We start from the raw sequence: 18,435 nt of genomic DNA, 5'->3' as shown, positions 1-18,435 counted from the left end.
CCTCTTTTAGAAAGTTTTTTTTTACAACTTTGATATGGACATTTATTTAACCCCTTAGCGACCTTTGACGTACTATTACTTCATGGGAGCTTGGTACTTAGCGACCCATGAGGTAATAGTACGTCATGGTTATAAATAGTCTCCACGTCTCAAGAGACGCTAACTGTAAGAAGGTTGCTGCTGTCCATGACAGCAGACAACCTTCTCCACGTGAATCGGGAGGTTTAACCCCCTCCCTGCCACTTAGATTGCTGAAAATGACCGATCTATTCAGATCGGTAAATTTCAGCTTTCCGGCAGCTTTCCGGCACAGATCATTGGATCTGCGCCGGCAGATGTCAGTAAAAGTGACAGGGATTGGAGGTATACATACCACCAATCCTTGTCGAGTGTTTGGGGGGCGTACAGTGGCGCCAACCCTCCAGATGTTGCAATTGGTTGATCGGCACGTGTCACGGCCGATCAACCAATTGCAGGCTTGCAGGACAGTGTTAACCGGGGGTCACTTTGCTTCCCATGTCAGTTCCCCTGGGACTTGCGAGCAGAGTAGACCTCCGTGCTGCCCTGTGAGCCTTCTGTGCGTTACCGCTGCTGCTGCGTGTCTTCAGTGACATATTTGATCTGATCAGAGCTCCGTCGCTGCTGCTGCCAGCCACCCTCTCCTGTCATTCCTAAAAATCTCCCCCCAGCCACTCCACCAGCCACTCCCACCCTCCCATCCCCATTCCCATCCCCTTCCCATCCCCCCTCTCCACCAACCTCTGATCTCACGTCTGGCTGCATCAGCTCCTAAAAAGTTCTGCAATCTGCACCTAGCCAGTGGGTGCAGAACAGAGCCTCCCTCCCCCTTCTTCCTGACTGCTGGTAAAATTAACACTTTACCAGCAGAACTTTTTTTGGAAAGCCCTTCTTGGGTTTTTTTTTTTAGTTAGTTTCTGCAATAAAGATATAGTGTGTGTGTGTGTGTATATATATATATATATATATATATATATATATATATATATATATATATATATATATATATATATATATACACACTTCTATCTGTATTATTGCAGTTCAATTTTAGCTAGGAGAAGAATTTTTTTCTAAACTCAGTTTTTTTCTAAAGCGCAGTGATCAGTAACAAATAAACGTTACTGATCACATCTGTACTTTTTTGCGCACTTTTTTTCTAGTTAGATTTAGTAATAAAATATATATAGACTGCTCCGTCTATTTTATATTTTATTAGTTCAATTTTAGTTAGAAGAAAATAATCTTTTTTTTTTCCTTTGTGGCTAAACTCAACGCAGTGATCAGTAACAAATAAACGTTACTGATCACATCTGTACTTTTTGCGCACTTTTTTTCTAGTTAGACTTAGTAATAAAATATATATAGACTGCTCCGTCTATTTTAGATTTTATTAGTTCAATTTTAGTTAGAAGAAAAGAATCTTTTTTTTTTCCGTTGTGCTAAACTCAACGCAGTGATCAGTAACAAATAAACGTTACTGATCACATCTGTACTTTTTGTGCACTTTTTTTCTAGTTAATTCAATTTTAGTTAGAAGAAAAGAATCTTTTTTTTTTCCTTTGTGCTACTCAGCGCAGTGATCAGTAACAAATAAACGTTAGTGATCACATCTGTACTTTTTTTGCAGGTTTTTTTTTTTTTACATCAAATACACGTGTTAAAGCACAACACACACCCCACACTTTGAATTTTCAATAAAGTTTCAAGAAATAAAGTTTTATATACTCAAGTAAAACACCACACACACACAAAAATGTCCCAACAGTCCCAATCATCCCAAAGAAGGTTTTCAGTAGAAGAGGCGTACGCCATACTGGCCTCTGACACTGATACCGCCAGCGAGGGAGAAGAGGAAAATGCCCCATTCCTTTATTTTTCCTCTTCTTCCTCCTCCTCCTCCTCATCCAGTGATGAGCAACCCCAAAGGAGGCGCCCCAGAACAATTGCTGATTTAGTTGCCACACCTGTAGAGCCCATGTGGACCCCACCACCAGAAAATTTTGAACCTCAGCTTCCTGACTTTGTTGCCCGGTCAGGAATACAAATTGAGACTGAGGGCTTCAGAGAAAATGACTTTTTCAAAATCTTTTTCTCTGATGAGTTTGTAGATCATATGGTGGCCCAAACGAATTTGTACGCCGTACAATTTTTGGAACAAAATGCCACCTCTTCCTATGCCAGGCCACAGAACTGGACCCCAGTAAATGCAGCAGAAATGAAGATTTTCTGGGGTCTTATTCTGCATATGGGCATAGTGAAAAAACCTAAAATTCATCAGTATTGGAGTACAGATGTCTTGCACAACACTCCAATCTATCGAATGGCTATGACCAGGAAGCGGTTTGAAAGTATCCTAAAGTTCCTTCATTACAATGATAATTCCCAGTGCCCGCCCCAAGATGCCCCAAATTTTGACCGCTTATACAAAGTTAGGCCAGTTATTGAACACTTTAGTACCAAATTTGCAGAGTCCTACATCCCTGATCAGAACATTGCAATTGATGAGTCTCTGATCAGTTTCAAAGGGAGGCTAAAATTCCGCCAATACTTGCCCAGTAAGCGGGCACGGTATGGCATTAAAATGTATAAGCTATGTGAGAGCAGTTCAGGATACACTTATAAATTTAGGGTGTATGAAGGAAGGGACACAAGGATTGAGCCCCCAGACTGCCCCCCAATCCTAGGAGTTAGTGGGAAAATTGTGTGGGATTTGATGCACCCACTGCTGGACAAGGGTTATCACCTCTATGTAGATAACTTTTACACCAGCATCCCACTCTTTAGATCCCTGAGTTCCAGAGGAACTGCAGCTTGTGGGACTGTGCGCAGAAATCAAAGAGGCCTCCCTAGGGCACATATTGCGCAGCCCCTCAGAAAGGGTGAGAGTAGTGCCGTCTGCAATGAGAATATGCTGCTGGTCAAGTATAAGGACAAGAGGGATGTTTTTGTACTGACCACAATTCATGGCAGCAGCAGCACCTCTGTCCCTGTGCGTGGCACCAGTACCACTGTCTCCAAGCCAGACTGCATCCTGGCATACAATAAGTACATGCGAGGGGTTGATCTATCTGATCAAGTCCTAAAGCCCTACAGTGCCATGCGAAAAACAAGAGTGTGGTACAAAAAGCTGGCCGTGCACATGGTTCAGATGGCATTGTATAACGCGTACGTGCTATCACGATGTGCAGGCCACACAGGAACTTTCCTTGAGTTTCAGGAGACAATTATCAAGACCCTGATATTTGGGGACCTAGAAGTGCCAGGCCCCAGTACTTCTGGAACTCAAGGTTCCCGTATAGTACCAGGGCAACATTTTCCCGGCGAAGTCCCCCAAACTGCTAAAAAAGGGAAAAACCAAAAAAGATGCAGAGTGTGTTACAAAAGAGGAATAAGGAGAGACACCACTTATCAGTGTGACACCTGCCCTGATAAACCTGGCTTGTGCATGAAGGAGTGCTTTAGATTGTACCACACTTCCATGGAATATTAATTTTAGAATTTATTTTCCATGGAATATCGCCTCCTTATACCATCACGTATTCTGCACACAATTACTTTCATCCGGTTATGCAGTAATTTCTGCAAAATAAATTATTGCCATACAAGCTGCATCCAAATGTTTGCTATACTTGGGTGCAATTTAACACTGACGTCACTGAAGTCAAGGGGTCTAGTTTCCAAAATGGGGTCACATTTTTGGGGGCTTTCACTGTTTTGGCACTTCAAGGCCTCTGCAAATGTGACATGGTAACTAAAACCAATTGCAGCCAAATCTACCCTCCAACTATTGTTCTCTCCCACTGTGTGACCATACATCACTTTACATACACATGTGGGGCATTTCTGTAGTTGGGAGAAAATGCTTGACAATTTGTGGGGTGCATTTTCTCTTTTAACCCCTTGTGGAAATGCAAAATTTGGGGTTAAAGCAACATTTTATATCAAAAAATGTTACTTTTCCTTTTGTTGGGCCAATTCTGCTACACTCCTGTAGGGTCAAAGTGCTCACTATACCCCTTGATAAATTCCTTGAGGGGTCTAGTTTCCAAAATGGGGTGACATTTTGGGGGTTTCCCCTGTTTTGGCACCTTGGGGGCTCTGCAAACGGGACATGGTGCCTGAAAAATATTCTAGCAAAACCTGGCCTACAAAATCCAATTAGCGCTCCATCCGTTTTGAGAGCGACCGTGTGCCCGTACATTAGGGTACCAGCACATATGGGGTATTGTCGTGTTCGGGAGAAATTGTGTAACAAAATGTGGGGTGCAATTTTTCCTTTAACCCCTTGTGAAGATGAAAAATTTGGGGCTACAGTGACATTTTATTATAAAAAAAGTAATTTTTCATTTTCACATCTCAATGGTAAAAAAATCTGTGAAACACCTGTAGGGTCTAAGTGCTCACTATACCCCTTGATAAATTCCTTGAGGGGTCTAGTTTCCAAAATGGGGTCATTTTGGGGGGGTTTCTACTGTTCTGGCACTTCAGGGGCTCTCCAAATGCAACATGGTGCCTGAAACAGATTCCAGCTAAATTTGCCCTCCAAAATCCCAATAGCGCTCCTTCCGCTCTGGACCTCACAGCGTGCCCATAGATCATTTTACATCCACATATGGGGCATTTCTGTAGTTGGGAGAAAATGCTTGACAATTTGTGGGGTGCATTTTCTCTTTTAACCCCTTGTGGAAATGCAAAATTTGGGGTTAAAGCAACATTTTATAGCAAAAAATGTTACTTTTCCTTTTGTTGGGCCAATTCTGCTACACTCCTGTAGGGTCAAAGGGCTCACTATACCCCTTGATAAATTCCTTGAGGGGTCTAGTTTCCAAAATGGGGTGACATTTTGGGGGTTTCCCCTGTTTTGGCACCTTGGGGGCTCTGCAAACGGGACATGGTGCCTGAAAAGTATTCTAGCAAAATCTGGCCTACAAAATCCAATTAATGCTCCATCCGTTCTGAGAGCGATTGTGTGCCCGTACATTAGGGTACCAGCACATATGGGGTATTGTCGTGTTCGGGAGAAATTGTGTAACAAAATGTGGGGTGCAATTTCTCCTTTAACCCTTAGTAAATGTGTAAATTCTATGGCTAAATGAATATATTAGTGACAGAAATTGAAAAATGTAAATTTGACCTCCATTTTGTTGTAATTGTTGTGAAATGCTGAAAGGGTTAAGAAACTTTCTAACTGCTGTTTTGGATTCTTTCAGGAGTGCAGTTTTTAGAATGGGGTGACTTTTGGGGGGTTTTATTAGAGAGGCCTTTCAATTTCCCTTCAGAACTGAACTGGTCCCTTGAAAAATGTGTTTTGGAAATTTTCTTGAAAATTTGGAAAATTACTGCTTGACTTGTAAGCCTTATAATATCTGAAAAAAATGAAAGGGTGCTTAAAATTTGATTGCCACATAAATATGAGACATGGTTAATTATATTTATGAAAAAATTTGGGTAGTATGACTTTCTATTTGAAAGGCTTGCAATTTCAAAGTTTGAAAACTGCATTTTTTTCAAAATTTTCACCAAATTTCCTATTTTTTCATAATTAAAGACAAAATATATTGTCGAAAATTTACTACTGACATGAAGTACAATGTGTTACGAAAAAACAATCTCAGAATCACTTGTGTAAGTTAAAGCGTCTCAAAGTTATTGACATTTAAAGTGACACATGTCAGTTTTGAAAAAAGAGGCCTAGTCCTTAAGTCACTTTTGGGCTGTGTCTCTGTGGGGTTAAAAAAAATCCTTGTTGCTACAATGACACACTCGTAATGTGCTTTTCTCATACAAAGCGCAGAGAAAGTTGTGATGTCAGTGGCTGCCATACAGGTGCTGATCCCCAATACTCACAATGTTCATGAGAAATTACTTTTCTGTATATTTTTGGTTCGTGGGGAGGAACCCATGCAAACATAGGGAATAAAAACAAACTCCAAACAGATGTTAGATGCCCTTGGTTAGATTCTAACAAAGGACCCCAGGGTTGCAAGACAAGAGTGCTAACCACTAAGCTCCTGTGCTGCCCTACACACTTAGCAGAATAGATATGGACATTAATTAATTATGCAACCCTGAAACCTGAAAGATCCGGAGAAGATCTATATGGAGGAGTGGGCCAAGATCTGGGAGTATGCAACCCTGGTCAAGAACAACAGGAAACATCTGACCTCTGTAATTGCAACAAAGGTTTCTGCACCAAATATTAAATTACAGACTTCTCCATTCTCTGTACGTCGGTAAACTGAAAGATCCGGAGAAGATCTATATGGAGGAGTGGGCCAAGATCTGGGAGTATGCAACCCTGGTCAAGAACAACAGGAAACATCTGACCTCTGTAATTGCAACAAAGGTTTCTGCACCAAATATTAAATTACAGACTTCTCCATTCTCTGTACGTCAGTAAACTTGCAAAATCGCCAGTGTGTCAAATACGTATTTTCCCCGCTATATGTCTGCACAGATCTGTTTTGTGAAATAACTGAATAGAATTGACGTATACTGCTGTAGTTACCTGTCTGAAAAACTCCTCCATGAGGGCTTTGGTCCACCGGGCATGCACTTTCCACTGCTTGGTGGGATGGCTGATATCAGCTGCATGAAGTAGTAGAGAGAGCGCCTTGGCTTTGTCAATGCTGGAATACATGACAAGAAGGGTTATAGTATATGAAATCATATATCACATATAATATACCATTGTCTGGTATGACAGACATCAAACTACTGAATTGGCCTCTATGAAGGGTATAGGATGGCGCCCTAGAGCAGTCTATTGCAGACATAGTGCACACTCGACACCTACATACAGCATTGTTATCGGTCACTATAGCATTTATTTTTTTGTCAACATAGATGTCCGAGGGCTTGTTCTGAGCATAGTTGTCAGTGGTATATTGGGATACAAACTATATAACGGTATAAAGAATCAGCTATTTGGCATTGTTATTATTTAATGCATTGTACAGTGAGGACTACATAATCTATTCATTTTATAGTATGGGTCGCTGCAAATGTTATCATCCAGGTTGCTACTAGAAATGAGCAAATAGTAAAATATTCGATATTCGTTTCAAATAGCCCCTAAATATTTGACTATTCGAACGAATATCGAACCCCATTATAGTCTATGGGGAAAAAATGCTCGTTTTAGGGGATGTCACTCTTCGACTCAGGAGAGTCACCAAGTCCACTATGACACCCCAGGAAATGATGCCAGCACCCTGGAATGCAACTGGGACAGCAGGGGAAGCATGTCTGGGGGCATCTAACAAGCCCAAGTCACTGTATTATGCCGGGATCCCTGTCAGCTTGCGATATGTGGGAGCTGACTGTTTCCCATAGGAATTCATTGACCAATGTTGATTGGCCGAATGCCATACAGAGTACAGCATTCGGCCAGTCAAAGTTGGTTCCGCCTGAGGCTTGTCTGTTAGGAGGCGGAGTCTAAGATCGGACTAGAATGGAAACTGCTTTGGACCGAACTTAGACTCCGCCTCCCCCGGCGGAACCAGCGTTGATTGACCGAATGCTGTACTCTGTATGGCATTCGGCCAATCAACGCTGGTCAATGCATTCCTATGGGAAAAAGTCAGCTCCCGCATCTCGCAAGCTGACAGGGATCCCAACAAGATAGAGCCCCAAAGAGATGGGTGAGTAACATTCCCACCTAAATAAAGGTAATCCCTAGCTAACCCTGCCTGTACATCTATCCCTGTCTAGTTCACAGTCTCAAATTAACCAAATGTTAAATCCATCATTCGTATAAATTGGAGGTCACCTGATTTAGCCAGCCAATTACTTTTTCAGATTTTTTTTTTTCAATGCCTCCGTTGTTGTAGTTCCTGTCCCACCTCCCCTGCACAGTTATTGGTGCAAAAAAACGCGCCAGAGAAGGTAGGAGGGGATACAAATTTTTAGTGCGTTTGCCTCGTGGTATTCGATTGGAATCGAATACCTCGAATGGCCAGATATTCGATCGAACAGTGTCGCTCATCTCTAGTTGCTATACAATTATGTTTAGATTTTTAAAAGCTTTCTATTTTTTCAATAATATAATACTGTGTATGAAAATGTTTTCTGTTTTAATTTTCTTTTTTCTAAAACCACTTTTGTGGTCAACATTGAGGGCATCATCTGAGTGGTTGAGCAGCTGGGTCATGGTCTGACCTGGCATGGAGTAGTGTTTAGATGAAACTCTCATCTATTATATAACATCCTCCCATGTAACAATCAAGGTACAAATTTTTGAAGATAAAATAAGCAAAAGTCCATGTTAGCCCTTCCTGTGTGATTTTCTACAGCCATATAGGAAGACCTGTGATCCTCCTTCCCAATTCTGGTCTTGTTCTACAGCCTGTACTAGAGCCTTGGGTACTAACTCCCATCTACAGTCACATTGCAGAGCTGTGTTTGTTCAGAACTGATTTGTTCTTTTCCAAGGCTCAGAATAAGCAGTCAGCGGTCAGGAAATTATATAACTCACTCTTAGAAAAACCTCTATTTAATAAAACTGTAATACCCCTTTAAGCCCATCAGCATCTATTCTAAAGAATGGAACCGTACCTGCAGAAGACATGCTTGGGGTTGCAATGCAGAAAGATATATTCTCACTGACACTTGGTTTGTCCACAAGCTTTCCATCCTATCTGACATTTATGGTGCATCGTACTTTAACATCTTACTGTTTTAAGTAGCTAAGGCTTGTCTATTTGAGGACTCACTTTTCCATTGACTGCAGGCCAGACTTCATGGTTTTGACTTGCTGGAAGTGACAAGACATATCTGTGGCTAGAACCATCTCGATGACAAGAGCCCTTAGTTCTCTGCAGAAACAAACTGAGAAACTTAATGAGGTTTGCAGATAGTAGAGGATACTGTATAAAAGATCTCATAGATATGAGTCTGATATTTCACCATATTAGACATTTTATAGAGGACATACACCCTAAGGGGGCATTCACACGAAGTAACGCCGGGCGTGTATCACAGCCGTACACGCCGGCGTTACGGCAGACTGACGAACACTTTCCCATTCACTTCAATGGGAGCGCTCGTAACAGCGGCGTTTACGAGCACTCCCATTGATGTGAATGGGAAGTGTTCGGCAGTCTGCCGTAACGCCGGCGTGTACGGCTGTGATACACGCCCGGCGTTACTCCGTGTGAATGCCCCCTAACACGTCTGTCATAGTAAATACTTGTATAATACATGGAGCGATTTCTCTTAACGCCAGGCACTGCGTCATTCCTCTATAATAACTCTTGGAAATGTTTGAATAAACTGACAACCATGTGTTACCTTTCCCCTTGTCCAATACTGTAAGCCCCGAATTTCTAGTGCCACAGAGTGTCGGCACACGGTTATTCGGCAAGGGGAATGGGAATGTTCAGTTGTCAATGTATTCATTCATTTCCAGGATTGATAACAGAAGAAGATCACAATGCAGAGTCTTAAGAATAGAAGAGTCACACTATTCATTTACATTACTAAACCAGACATATTATGGGGATTGGCAGGGTCTGTTTAACCCTCGCTTTAACTCTGCCAAGAAATGGGAGTTATCTGGATCTTATGATCTGCTAATAATGAAATATCACAGAGGAAGAAGCCAGCCATCTGCTCTATCTCTATTTCAGACCAATTCATTAATACCAGAGGTAATAAAACGCGGGCCGTACATGTAAGCATCTAATTATATTACTTACGGCCTGCTCCAAGCTTTAATGCTTTAGTCAATACTCCGCCGCTACTGCTGCCTGTAACTGAAGGCTATTGGTGTCTGGGCACAGATATCGATCAATCACAAAGAAAAAAAAAACACAAGAAACGTACGTGAACTCGTCTTTCGTGAGATTCACAAATATGTTCATTTCATCATCTTGCATGATCCGATAGACTGCACTGACGTGGTGGTTTTCCAGGACTGACCGGTCATTGTATAGGATAGCGCAGTCTGATCTACAAAGAAATGGCAGTGCAGAGTATACATAAATAAAAGATATTGGGGGAATTCATTAATAAAATAATAGCAAAAAAGTTATACGTTGTCTCTACCACTAAGATCATATATAGTTACAAGGCAAGTGGGACATTTAAAGGGAGTCTACCAGCACCAAAGTGTTTTTCTCGGAAGACTATAAGACGCACCCCGGGTTTAAGCAACAAAAATTAGGAAAAAATATCTTAGATTAATTTAACCTTCTCTTCTGGACAAATGGAGTAAAGTGGTGAAAGTATGCTACGGAAGATAAAGAGGGTTATTAGATATTGGTTAGCAACTGTGTCAGCAGGGAATCGGGTACTGATAAGAATAGAGAAAACCACTATATATCCACTGTATAGCCTTTGCACTCCCTGGGCTTTGGGAACCATTTCTAGTATGTATGGCTTTTGATATATTCATTATGTCATTTGGTAGCAAATTCTCTGTTTCATCAGAAACTAAGGCCCGGTTCACATCTGCGTATGATTTTTCATTTGGGGAGTCTGCTTGGGGACCCCCTGAATGGAAACGTAATCTGCATAAACAAAGCTGTTACCTTAGGAAACTGGTGGACCCCATAGACTATAATGGGGTCCGTTTGGTTTCCACCACAAGTAATATGCGGAGAGAAAGGTGCTGCTTCCACATTTTTCATGCAGAGAGGGGAACAGATGTGAACTGGCGCTAAGCGAAACGAAACACAAAAAGAGTAATTCACCCCTCCCCTGAGCCACAAAAGTGTCAAAAAAATCACATTTTAGCAATTTTTGTGCAAAAAAAATGAGACTTTTTACCTTTGGTTTCACCCTCACCACTTTTTTAAAAAGTGGGACTTAGCTTGAGGCCTCTCACAGCCTGTCACAAGTGTTATCATTTAGGCCAGAAGGCATAGATGTAAGTTCACACAGAGTTTTTTGGTCAGAGTTTTGAGGCCGTATCTGCCTCAAAACCCTGACCAAAAAGACGGCTCCCATTGAAATCAAGCGAGATGCTCATTCTTCGGGCCGAGACGCCTCGCCATTTATTGGGCCTAATCCGGAGCGGAGTGCGTGGCTGGATGCCAATGCAGTGCACCGGCTTTCAGTCACAGCTACCCGGTTTTTGGATCGGAACGCCGCCTCAGGTTCCAATCCAGAAAACCCCATGTGAACTTACCCTAAGACGCTCAATAAATGGGCACACATTACTGCAGAACAGAAGGGATCTATAGGGTGTATGTACAGCCAGTCTTCATGAATTCCCCTTATAGCGCCTGACACCATATTATGAATCAGAGAAATATCCGAGTCACCATGATTTACTATATTATTAACTTTTTATATGGATTTATAACAGGGTATGATATTATATATATATATATATATATATATATATATATATATATATATATATATATATATATATATCCTATCCTATGAGCTGCTATTTATAGTTTTTGTCATTTCCAGCTCTAGTGAGAGAACATTACATAGTTTTATGGTTTTCGACCGTAAATAATCATTTTTGTAGCTGGAAATCAAATTTCGTGCGGTCCAGCTGCAGAGGATGACCTTGTATGTGGGGACAGTACAAGTATTACTGACGTATATAGGTAGTAATAACATCCGCCGCTTGAATGTTCTCTGCTATAGTCCAAACTAATGCGTTTGATTGGAAAGGGTGCCTGTCACCAGGATTGGGGACCCTAAACCGACAGCAGGCCCATTGCGTGTCTAGTTACAGAGTTTTTCAACTTTATTGTGCCTGGCATTGCAGTTCATTCTCATTCCCTTGAATATGGCTCAGCTGTAATACCTATGTGCAGCCTATGTAGAAGAGTGGCGCTGTTTGATAATCTCATACAAGCTTTTAATCAAATTAATGGAAATTAAAGAGCGTTCTATAAACAATAACATGTATATTAATGTTTCTATTAGATCCAATACATAAGGAGGGATAGGGGAATCTACCTAATGCATTCTCAAGTGCATTAACAGCTACTGCAAACCAGCTAAGACATTACTGATGTGCGAGACGTTAAAATAACTCAGTCTGAACATCATTATGTCACTCCAGACATGTGACACCCAGACTGTTTCTATGGAAATCTTGCCGTGTTTTTACGTTTCATAGCACTGTAACAGTCAAAGCCCAAGAGATTTTGTTGCGGTTCATTCCCGTAGAATCATAATGAAATTATTGATCTTCAGAAGACCTTCAAATACATTTTTGCAAAAGATTTTCCCTTCTTAAACACAACTGCTTAGAACTCAGTTGTTCAGAGCTGATCCGCATATAGGTTTATGGACCTGAATGCTATACTGCAATGGGGCCGAAGGACTAAGATGGCTAGAGAAAATCTTTGAATCGCTGCAAAATTTTTAATTATTTCATTGACCTTATTTTATCTACAAATTTAAATATGGCTCTGTTCATAGTAAAAACCCTTTTTGACTAAAACCCAGAGGAAAAAATTGCTGCAGGAAAAACCGCAACGCATCGCAGTTCTTCCCGAAGCGCTTTAGACAGAAAGTTTGCAAAGTTTTCCTCCACGGACTTTCATGTTATAGTTCTCCCTTTGGGGAAACCACTGGCGTTTCCGTAGGTGTAATTGACGTGCTACGATTTCCAAAAACGAGACAGTTTTGGAAATTGTGGCGTGTCCACACCGCAGTTTTTACCGCAAAGTGGGCATGGGATTTGCTAGAATCCCATCCATTTTGCACTTACTGTAAAACGCTGCAATTTTTTCCACCGCGGGCAAATTGCAGCTTTTCAGTCCAATGGGGCCCCAGTCTTAAGGGTAAGGCCCCACATTGCGGAAACGTATATTTTTGTTGAAGATTTTGCTGCATTTTTTTTATATAAAACGAGGAGTGGATTGACCAGAATGGAGAAATATAAGAACTTCCTATATATCTCCTTCTGTAGCCATTCTTGGCTTTGGCTCAAAAATCCACAGAACAATCTGCAACAATAAAAACTGCATTTCCTTAGCCTAAGGGAGATGAACTGTCTTTAAGGAACATTTCCAGTTCTGCAACAAGGTAACCAAAATTGGTTGTAAATATATTGCCTTAGTTATCTTGTACTGATTCTGACTTACAGTCTGTAGTATAGCTCAGAACTGCAGTCTGCAAGCTTCAGAGCATAAATCTCGAAGTGTCTTATTCTGTCTTACTGTCTGCACAAAGCTGCTCATTCTGGAGAAGTACAATTTGTACACCAGGAAATGTATATAATCAGTTAGGGCTCATTCACACGGGGCAAGAGGGGTCGGATTTTGGCACTGAAACCTCTTCAAAATCCGCCCCCTCACAATAGAGGTCTATGCAGACCGCTAGTGTTCTTTTTTCCGCTAGCGGTTTGTTTCCACTAATGGAAAAAAGCAGCAAGCTGTCCTCTCTTTAGGCGGATTCAGCCACGGCGTCTGCCTCGCGGCAGCACCCTACAGACTGGGCCCATTCATGTGGGCCTACTCCGGAGCAGGAAGCCGCGACTGTCAGAAGCTGCGGCAGGCGCATTTTGGTCCTATTTTGACACTTCCCGCGTCAATATCAGGGCCAAAATACGCGGTCTTGTGCCCCGTGTGAACTAGGCCTTATGTAGTTTTTTTGTTTGGTTGGTTTTTTTTTGTTTTTTTTACAAAGGACTCTATGGTTTTATGGTTTAATCCATATAGCTGAACATCACATTTCTTCATGTCCAGCTGCAAGGCTGACCTTGATAAAGGAGGCAGAATAAGCAAGCAGAGTCAGATAAACCTTCTTTTTGTGTTAGAGGTGAAGCTTGTAGGCCCCAATACAAAATCTGCAATGGGGTCCCTACATACCCTGTGCTATTTACAATAGTGGCATATTTTATTTGCCAGGGGGACCTTTGGCGCCCCTTTAGCATCCGTGGCCCAATAGCAATTGTTATCTTGCATGCTCTATAGCTATATTCCTGCTTAGAGGAACATAAATAATCTGTTAATACAAATTTTATTGGTCGAAATGGCCGATTCATCCACTTTGCCTGATGCCCAGCCAGAAATCTGACATGTAGATGCTACAAATGTTAGTTCGAAGCTGGCTGACAGCAGATTTTAGTGTGCCAAACACACATTGGCCATGATGGAAATGTTCGTCTAGCTTGGCATGGTTGGCTGCTTTTGTTTGCTGACCAGTCCCAGTAGAACAGAATTGAGAGTGCAGCTCTGCAGAAATCTAATGCATTTGCAAAGTTACTTTCTATGTAGAACATAAACTGTGCAAAATGTATCAATGTCCCTTTCTTCAGAATAACTGACCTCATCCAATCTTAAACACAATAGTTTTTAATTGTAGCACGATATTATATGCATCAAATATGAGCTGGCATATAAATACAAAAAAATCCTTACTTTGTCTGGATGTGGAAGCTGTTTGTTGTTCCTGTATGTTCAAAATCATGGATAGCAGCAGCAAAAATGATAGCCAGGATCTCAATCTCATTTAGGCAATGCTATGGAAAGAAAACAAGAAAGGTGTAATCTAGCAGTCAGCCACTGGAGGGAGCTAGAGGACAATTACTCTGCATTGGAAGTCCTGAAAAAATGAAAACAACTTTTTATCCTAAATGCAGAATTATTAAAATATTGAAATATAACAAGGATACAGAACATAAAAAAGAACAAAACCTTTCTTCAAAGACAGCCTTCTCCTCCGCACTACGGTATTCTCGGAGCTGCGGAGTCTTTCTGTGGAGTTTAAATATTTACATATTCAATATTAGCTCTTCCTTCAGTACTAGAGAAACGACAAGGTTTTTCATTAGCGCTCCATTCCAAAGTTATTATCACTCTTACCAGATTCTACACGACAAAGGAAGGATTTGTCATTCTACTGCCAGGAGATTGTGCAGATGCCGACTTAGGAGACATCTCATCCTATGTGAGCGAGACATGTGTCATCTTCTACCCAACAAGGAGCTTTTACTAGTGATTGACAGCTCCGGCTTCATGTCATTTTAGCAATACCTTGACAATAATGGTACAATTGGGGTGTATACCTTTAACAAGTGCAGCCTATAAGAATCATGGTCCTGTGTGGAAAAGCAAGGAGTCACTTGGGAGTTGCAAAGCTGGTTAAATATAACCTCACTAAGCGCTGTAAGCCCGGCGAATTAGGGAAAGGGCATGGAGACGGCTGCACAAATACCACAGCAGCACATTATTATTAGCATTCACCGTAAATGAAAAGGACCAAGAAAATGTGGCTTCTTCAGGTGTCTCCAAGGGTGGTGGGTCTTGGGCTCACTTATTTGGTGTCAATGTATGGTCATAATATTGTTGTATTTGGGTTGGGTCTCCACCCTTCCCATGCAGAACTCCTACCTTATATGTTTTACTCTTTTCTAGTATCTCTGATCCTTAGAAAGCTGGGTGACAGCCCACAGCAATTCAGCGTTTTCTAAAATCCCCAACAGCAAATCCACTGGGATCTCTACTGATTTGGAGCAGATGACTTAAAGCCAATATGGAAAAAAATTATATTGGCTGCCAACCAACTTTCTTCATAACAGGCAAAGGCCCGGAGGCATTTATAATACTGGTATTTTGTTTTATATTTTAGGAAGTAGTGGAAATGGTCTTTAAAGGGGTTGCAGAGGGCTTAAAATGGCATAAAGGGATTGTTCATGGGTACTCATGGACAAAAAATTATAGAAACGTTGGATTTAGGGTTGAGCCGATCTTGAGTTTTCAAGATTGATTTTAAAATCTGATTTCGGATCATTTTCCAGCCGATCTCGATCCCAATCCCGATAGTGAAATTTGCTTGATCGCTGATCGGAATCCAATCTTTTTTGATTCCAATCGCTCAACCCTAGTCAATGCTTCTCTATGAGAAAAGTCACTTTTAGGGTTGAGCCAATCTTGAGATAACCTCCGACCCCGTTGGAGAAGATTGGGATCGGAATTCCAAACGAGATTGGGAAAGTTACTCGATCGCCGATCGGAATCCGATCTTTTCCGAACCCGATTGCTCAACCCTAGCTGGATTGCTGCAAAACTTGACATGTAGGTATGTCTCAGGTAGCTCAGTGGTTAGCACTGGTGTCCTGGCTTCAAATCCCACCAAGGTCAACATCCGTATGGAGTTTGTATGCTCTACCAGTGTGTAGGTTTCCTGTGGATACTCCAGTTTCCTCCCATACTCCAAAGACATATTGGTAAGGAATTTAGATTGTATGGCTTAAGTAAGACGGTAATAATATCTGTACAGCACCATGCAATAGATTGGTGCTATATTAGTAAACAAATGTACAAGAAACTATGGAAATGATTACAGGTGTTCAGTGCTCTCCCCATTGCCTTATAAGGTTTTCAGAGGCTGCTTATGGGTAGTGTACATCTTGGTAAGAGATCGGTGCCTGTAAGACATGCCTCTAAATGCACTCTAAGACATGTTGCCATTCTTTTACAGGGGTGCAATAGTGGACTGAGAAAAGCAGGATGGTTGTTTGGACAAACTGCCAGTCATGTAGACATTCTGACCTAGCTGTTAGGAGGTGTTGGGAGTAGTAGTTACATGAGGACATCATACATGTGAACAGGCCCATGACAGCCTAGACAGACCACCAGTAAAGAGCTACACGAGCAGGTCACAATTTCATTGTCCACATTCAGGTGGCTCCTTCACTACACACTCCCGTCTCTGCCCGGACCATTTTCAAGCAATTAGCAGAAAGAACTGTGGTGTCACAGTCCCCGTTACAAATCCTTCCGTTGACAACTAGCTATTGTCACCTTCATTTGCAGGGGTGTCGTGAATGAGAAGCCTGGACTGCTATGGACTAGATATATACATGGCATCCTGCAGCCACATGGCAGATTTTCTGCAAGATAATGCTCACCCACCCACAGCAAGGGTTTCCCAGGAATGTCTCTGCCAGATTACAACGCTTCCTTGGCCTACCCAGTCACCAGGTTTGTTGCCAATTGACCTTTTATGAGACCAGCTGGAATGAGAACTTTAGCAGCCTACTAGTGTGCAAGATCTACAGACCCAGCTACAATATCTGTGCGCAGGATCCCATCCGGAATCTGTATACCTCCATGCCCAACCATGTATCTTGTATCTAGTCGGCCCAGTCGAGTACTAGAGCTGCCTTTCGATTGTACAGTTTTCCCCAAATAAACTTGTCCTTTAAGGGGGCATTCACACTACCGTCGGTATCCGACAGCTAGTGTCTGCTGCTAATGTCCGTGCAAAATCTTGTGCGGACACTAGCACTAGCTGTGTCCGTGACATTTTGCATTGATTTAAATGGACATGGGGTGCGTTCTTTTACTGTCCGTGGGTGTCCTTAACTGTCCGTTCCCAAAGATGTCCGACTTTTCAAGCGGACAGCAAAAAGCTACGTGTCGGGTTTTGCTGTCCATTTGAAAAGTCGGACATCTTTGGGAACGGACAGTTAAGGACACCCACGGACAGTAAAAGAACGCACCCCATGTCCATTTAAATCAATGCAAAATGTCACGGACACAGCTAGTGTCCGATGCTAATGTCCGTGCAAGATTTTACACGGACATTAGCAGCGGACACTAGCTGTCGGACACCAACGGTAGTGTGAACGCTCTCTAAATGTAATATTACATTTACACATAGAAAGTCTCATTCAATCTCAACAACATCATATCAAGACATAAATGTTGTAAAGAAACAAAGACGCTGTAGGGTGATGTCCTACCGACCTGGTCTGGCGATGGTTTACATGTCCTGTGTCAACATCTGGGGATATTATCACTCCTTAAGGAGACATCACCTTCACAGGTGTATGGAGACTTACAAAAGCAGTTTTCGCTCCACATTGCTGAACCAGAAAATAGGAATGTCCTCCAAGATGTGCCAAAAGTATGGCCAGGACACCTGCAGTTGTATGGTTGTAGATGTATATGTCTTCCACTGACTCCCATTGTAGATGATAAATACTAATATTTGTTTTTGCAGAATGTCCTATGTCCTATGCTTTCCAATACAATTCCTAACCAGCCAGCCATGTCAACAAGACTCGTTCATAGAAGTCTAGGCATGCATGCAGCGTATACACCAGGAAAATGCCTGAATACAGTGTGAACACAACACCAGGCAGCTGCCAATTCTTTCTGGAGCAATATTAACCCTTTCTTCCATGAAGGCTTTCTCATGAGCTAATTTCGAACAGTATGCCAACTAAAGGAAACGTGTTGTCTAAGACACATTTGTGGCATCTTCAATAATGTATGGCTCGTGCCGCGGCGCTCCATTTATTACAGTAAATGAGGGTACACAGCTGCTGGCGCAGCACAGATGAAACTATTTTTTATTCTGCGGCTAATTGAGTCATAAAATAGAGCGACGTCTTCCATCTGATGTCATTTCTCCATCACTTATAGAAAGTTAAAGACTTCAATCTGCTACAGAAAATTGGTATTTACTGGTGATTATGTTGTCCGT

The 18,435-nt window shown here is 41.8% G+C and overlaps 1 protein-coding gene across 4 annotated transcripts in view; it reads right to left on the bottom strand.

Annotated features, from left to right (window-relative positions):
* Positions 1–18,435, bottom strand: part of PDE1B (phosphodiesterase 1B) — a 298,615-nt gene that overhangs the window by 11,775 nt on the left and 268,405 nt on the right. For all 4 annotated transcript variants that reach the window (XM_075265808.1, XM_075265807.1, XM_075265810.1 and 1 more), the window contains 4 exons: positions 14,361–14,461; positions 9,847–9,972; positions 8,736–8,837; positions 6,530–6,650 (listed from right to left, as the gene is read on the bottom strand). In XM_075265808.1, the coding sequence (XP_075121909.1) occupies positions 6,530–6,650; positions 8,736–8,837; positions 9,847–9,972; positions 14,361–14,461 (450 nt within the window). The remainder of the gene's footprint in view (positions 1–6,529; positions 6,651–8,735; positions 8,838–9,846; positions 9,973–14,360; positions 14,462–18,435) is intronic.

The sequence above is a fragment of the Leptodactylus fuscus genome, chromosome 2 (assembly GCF_031893055.1).
Source record: "Leptodactylus fuscus isolate aLepFus1 chromosome 2, aLepFus1.hap2, whole genome shotgun sequence".
Taxonomy (NCBI): Eukaryota; Metazoa; Chordata; class Amphibia; order Anura; family Leptodactylidae; genus Leptodactylus; species Leptodactylus fuscus.
Note: the sequence above shows the minus strand (reverse complement) of the source record. Positions and strands in the feature narration are given on the sequence as shown.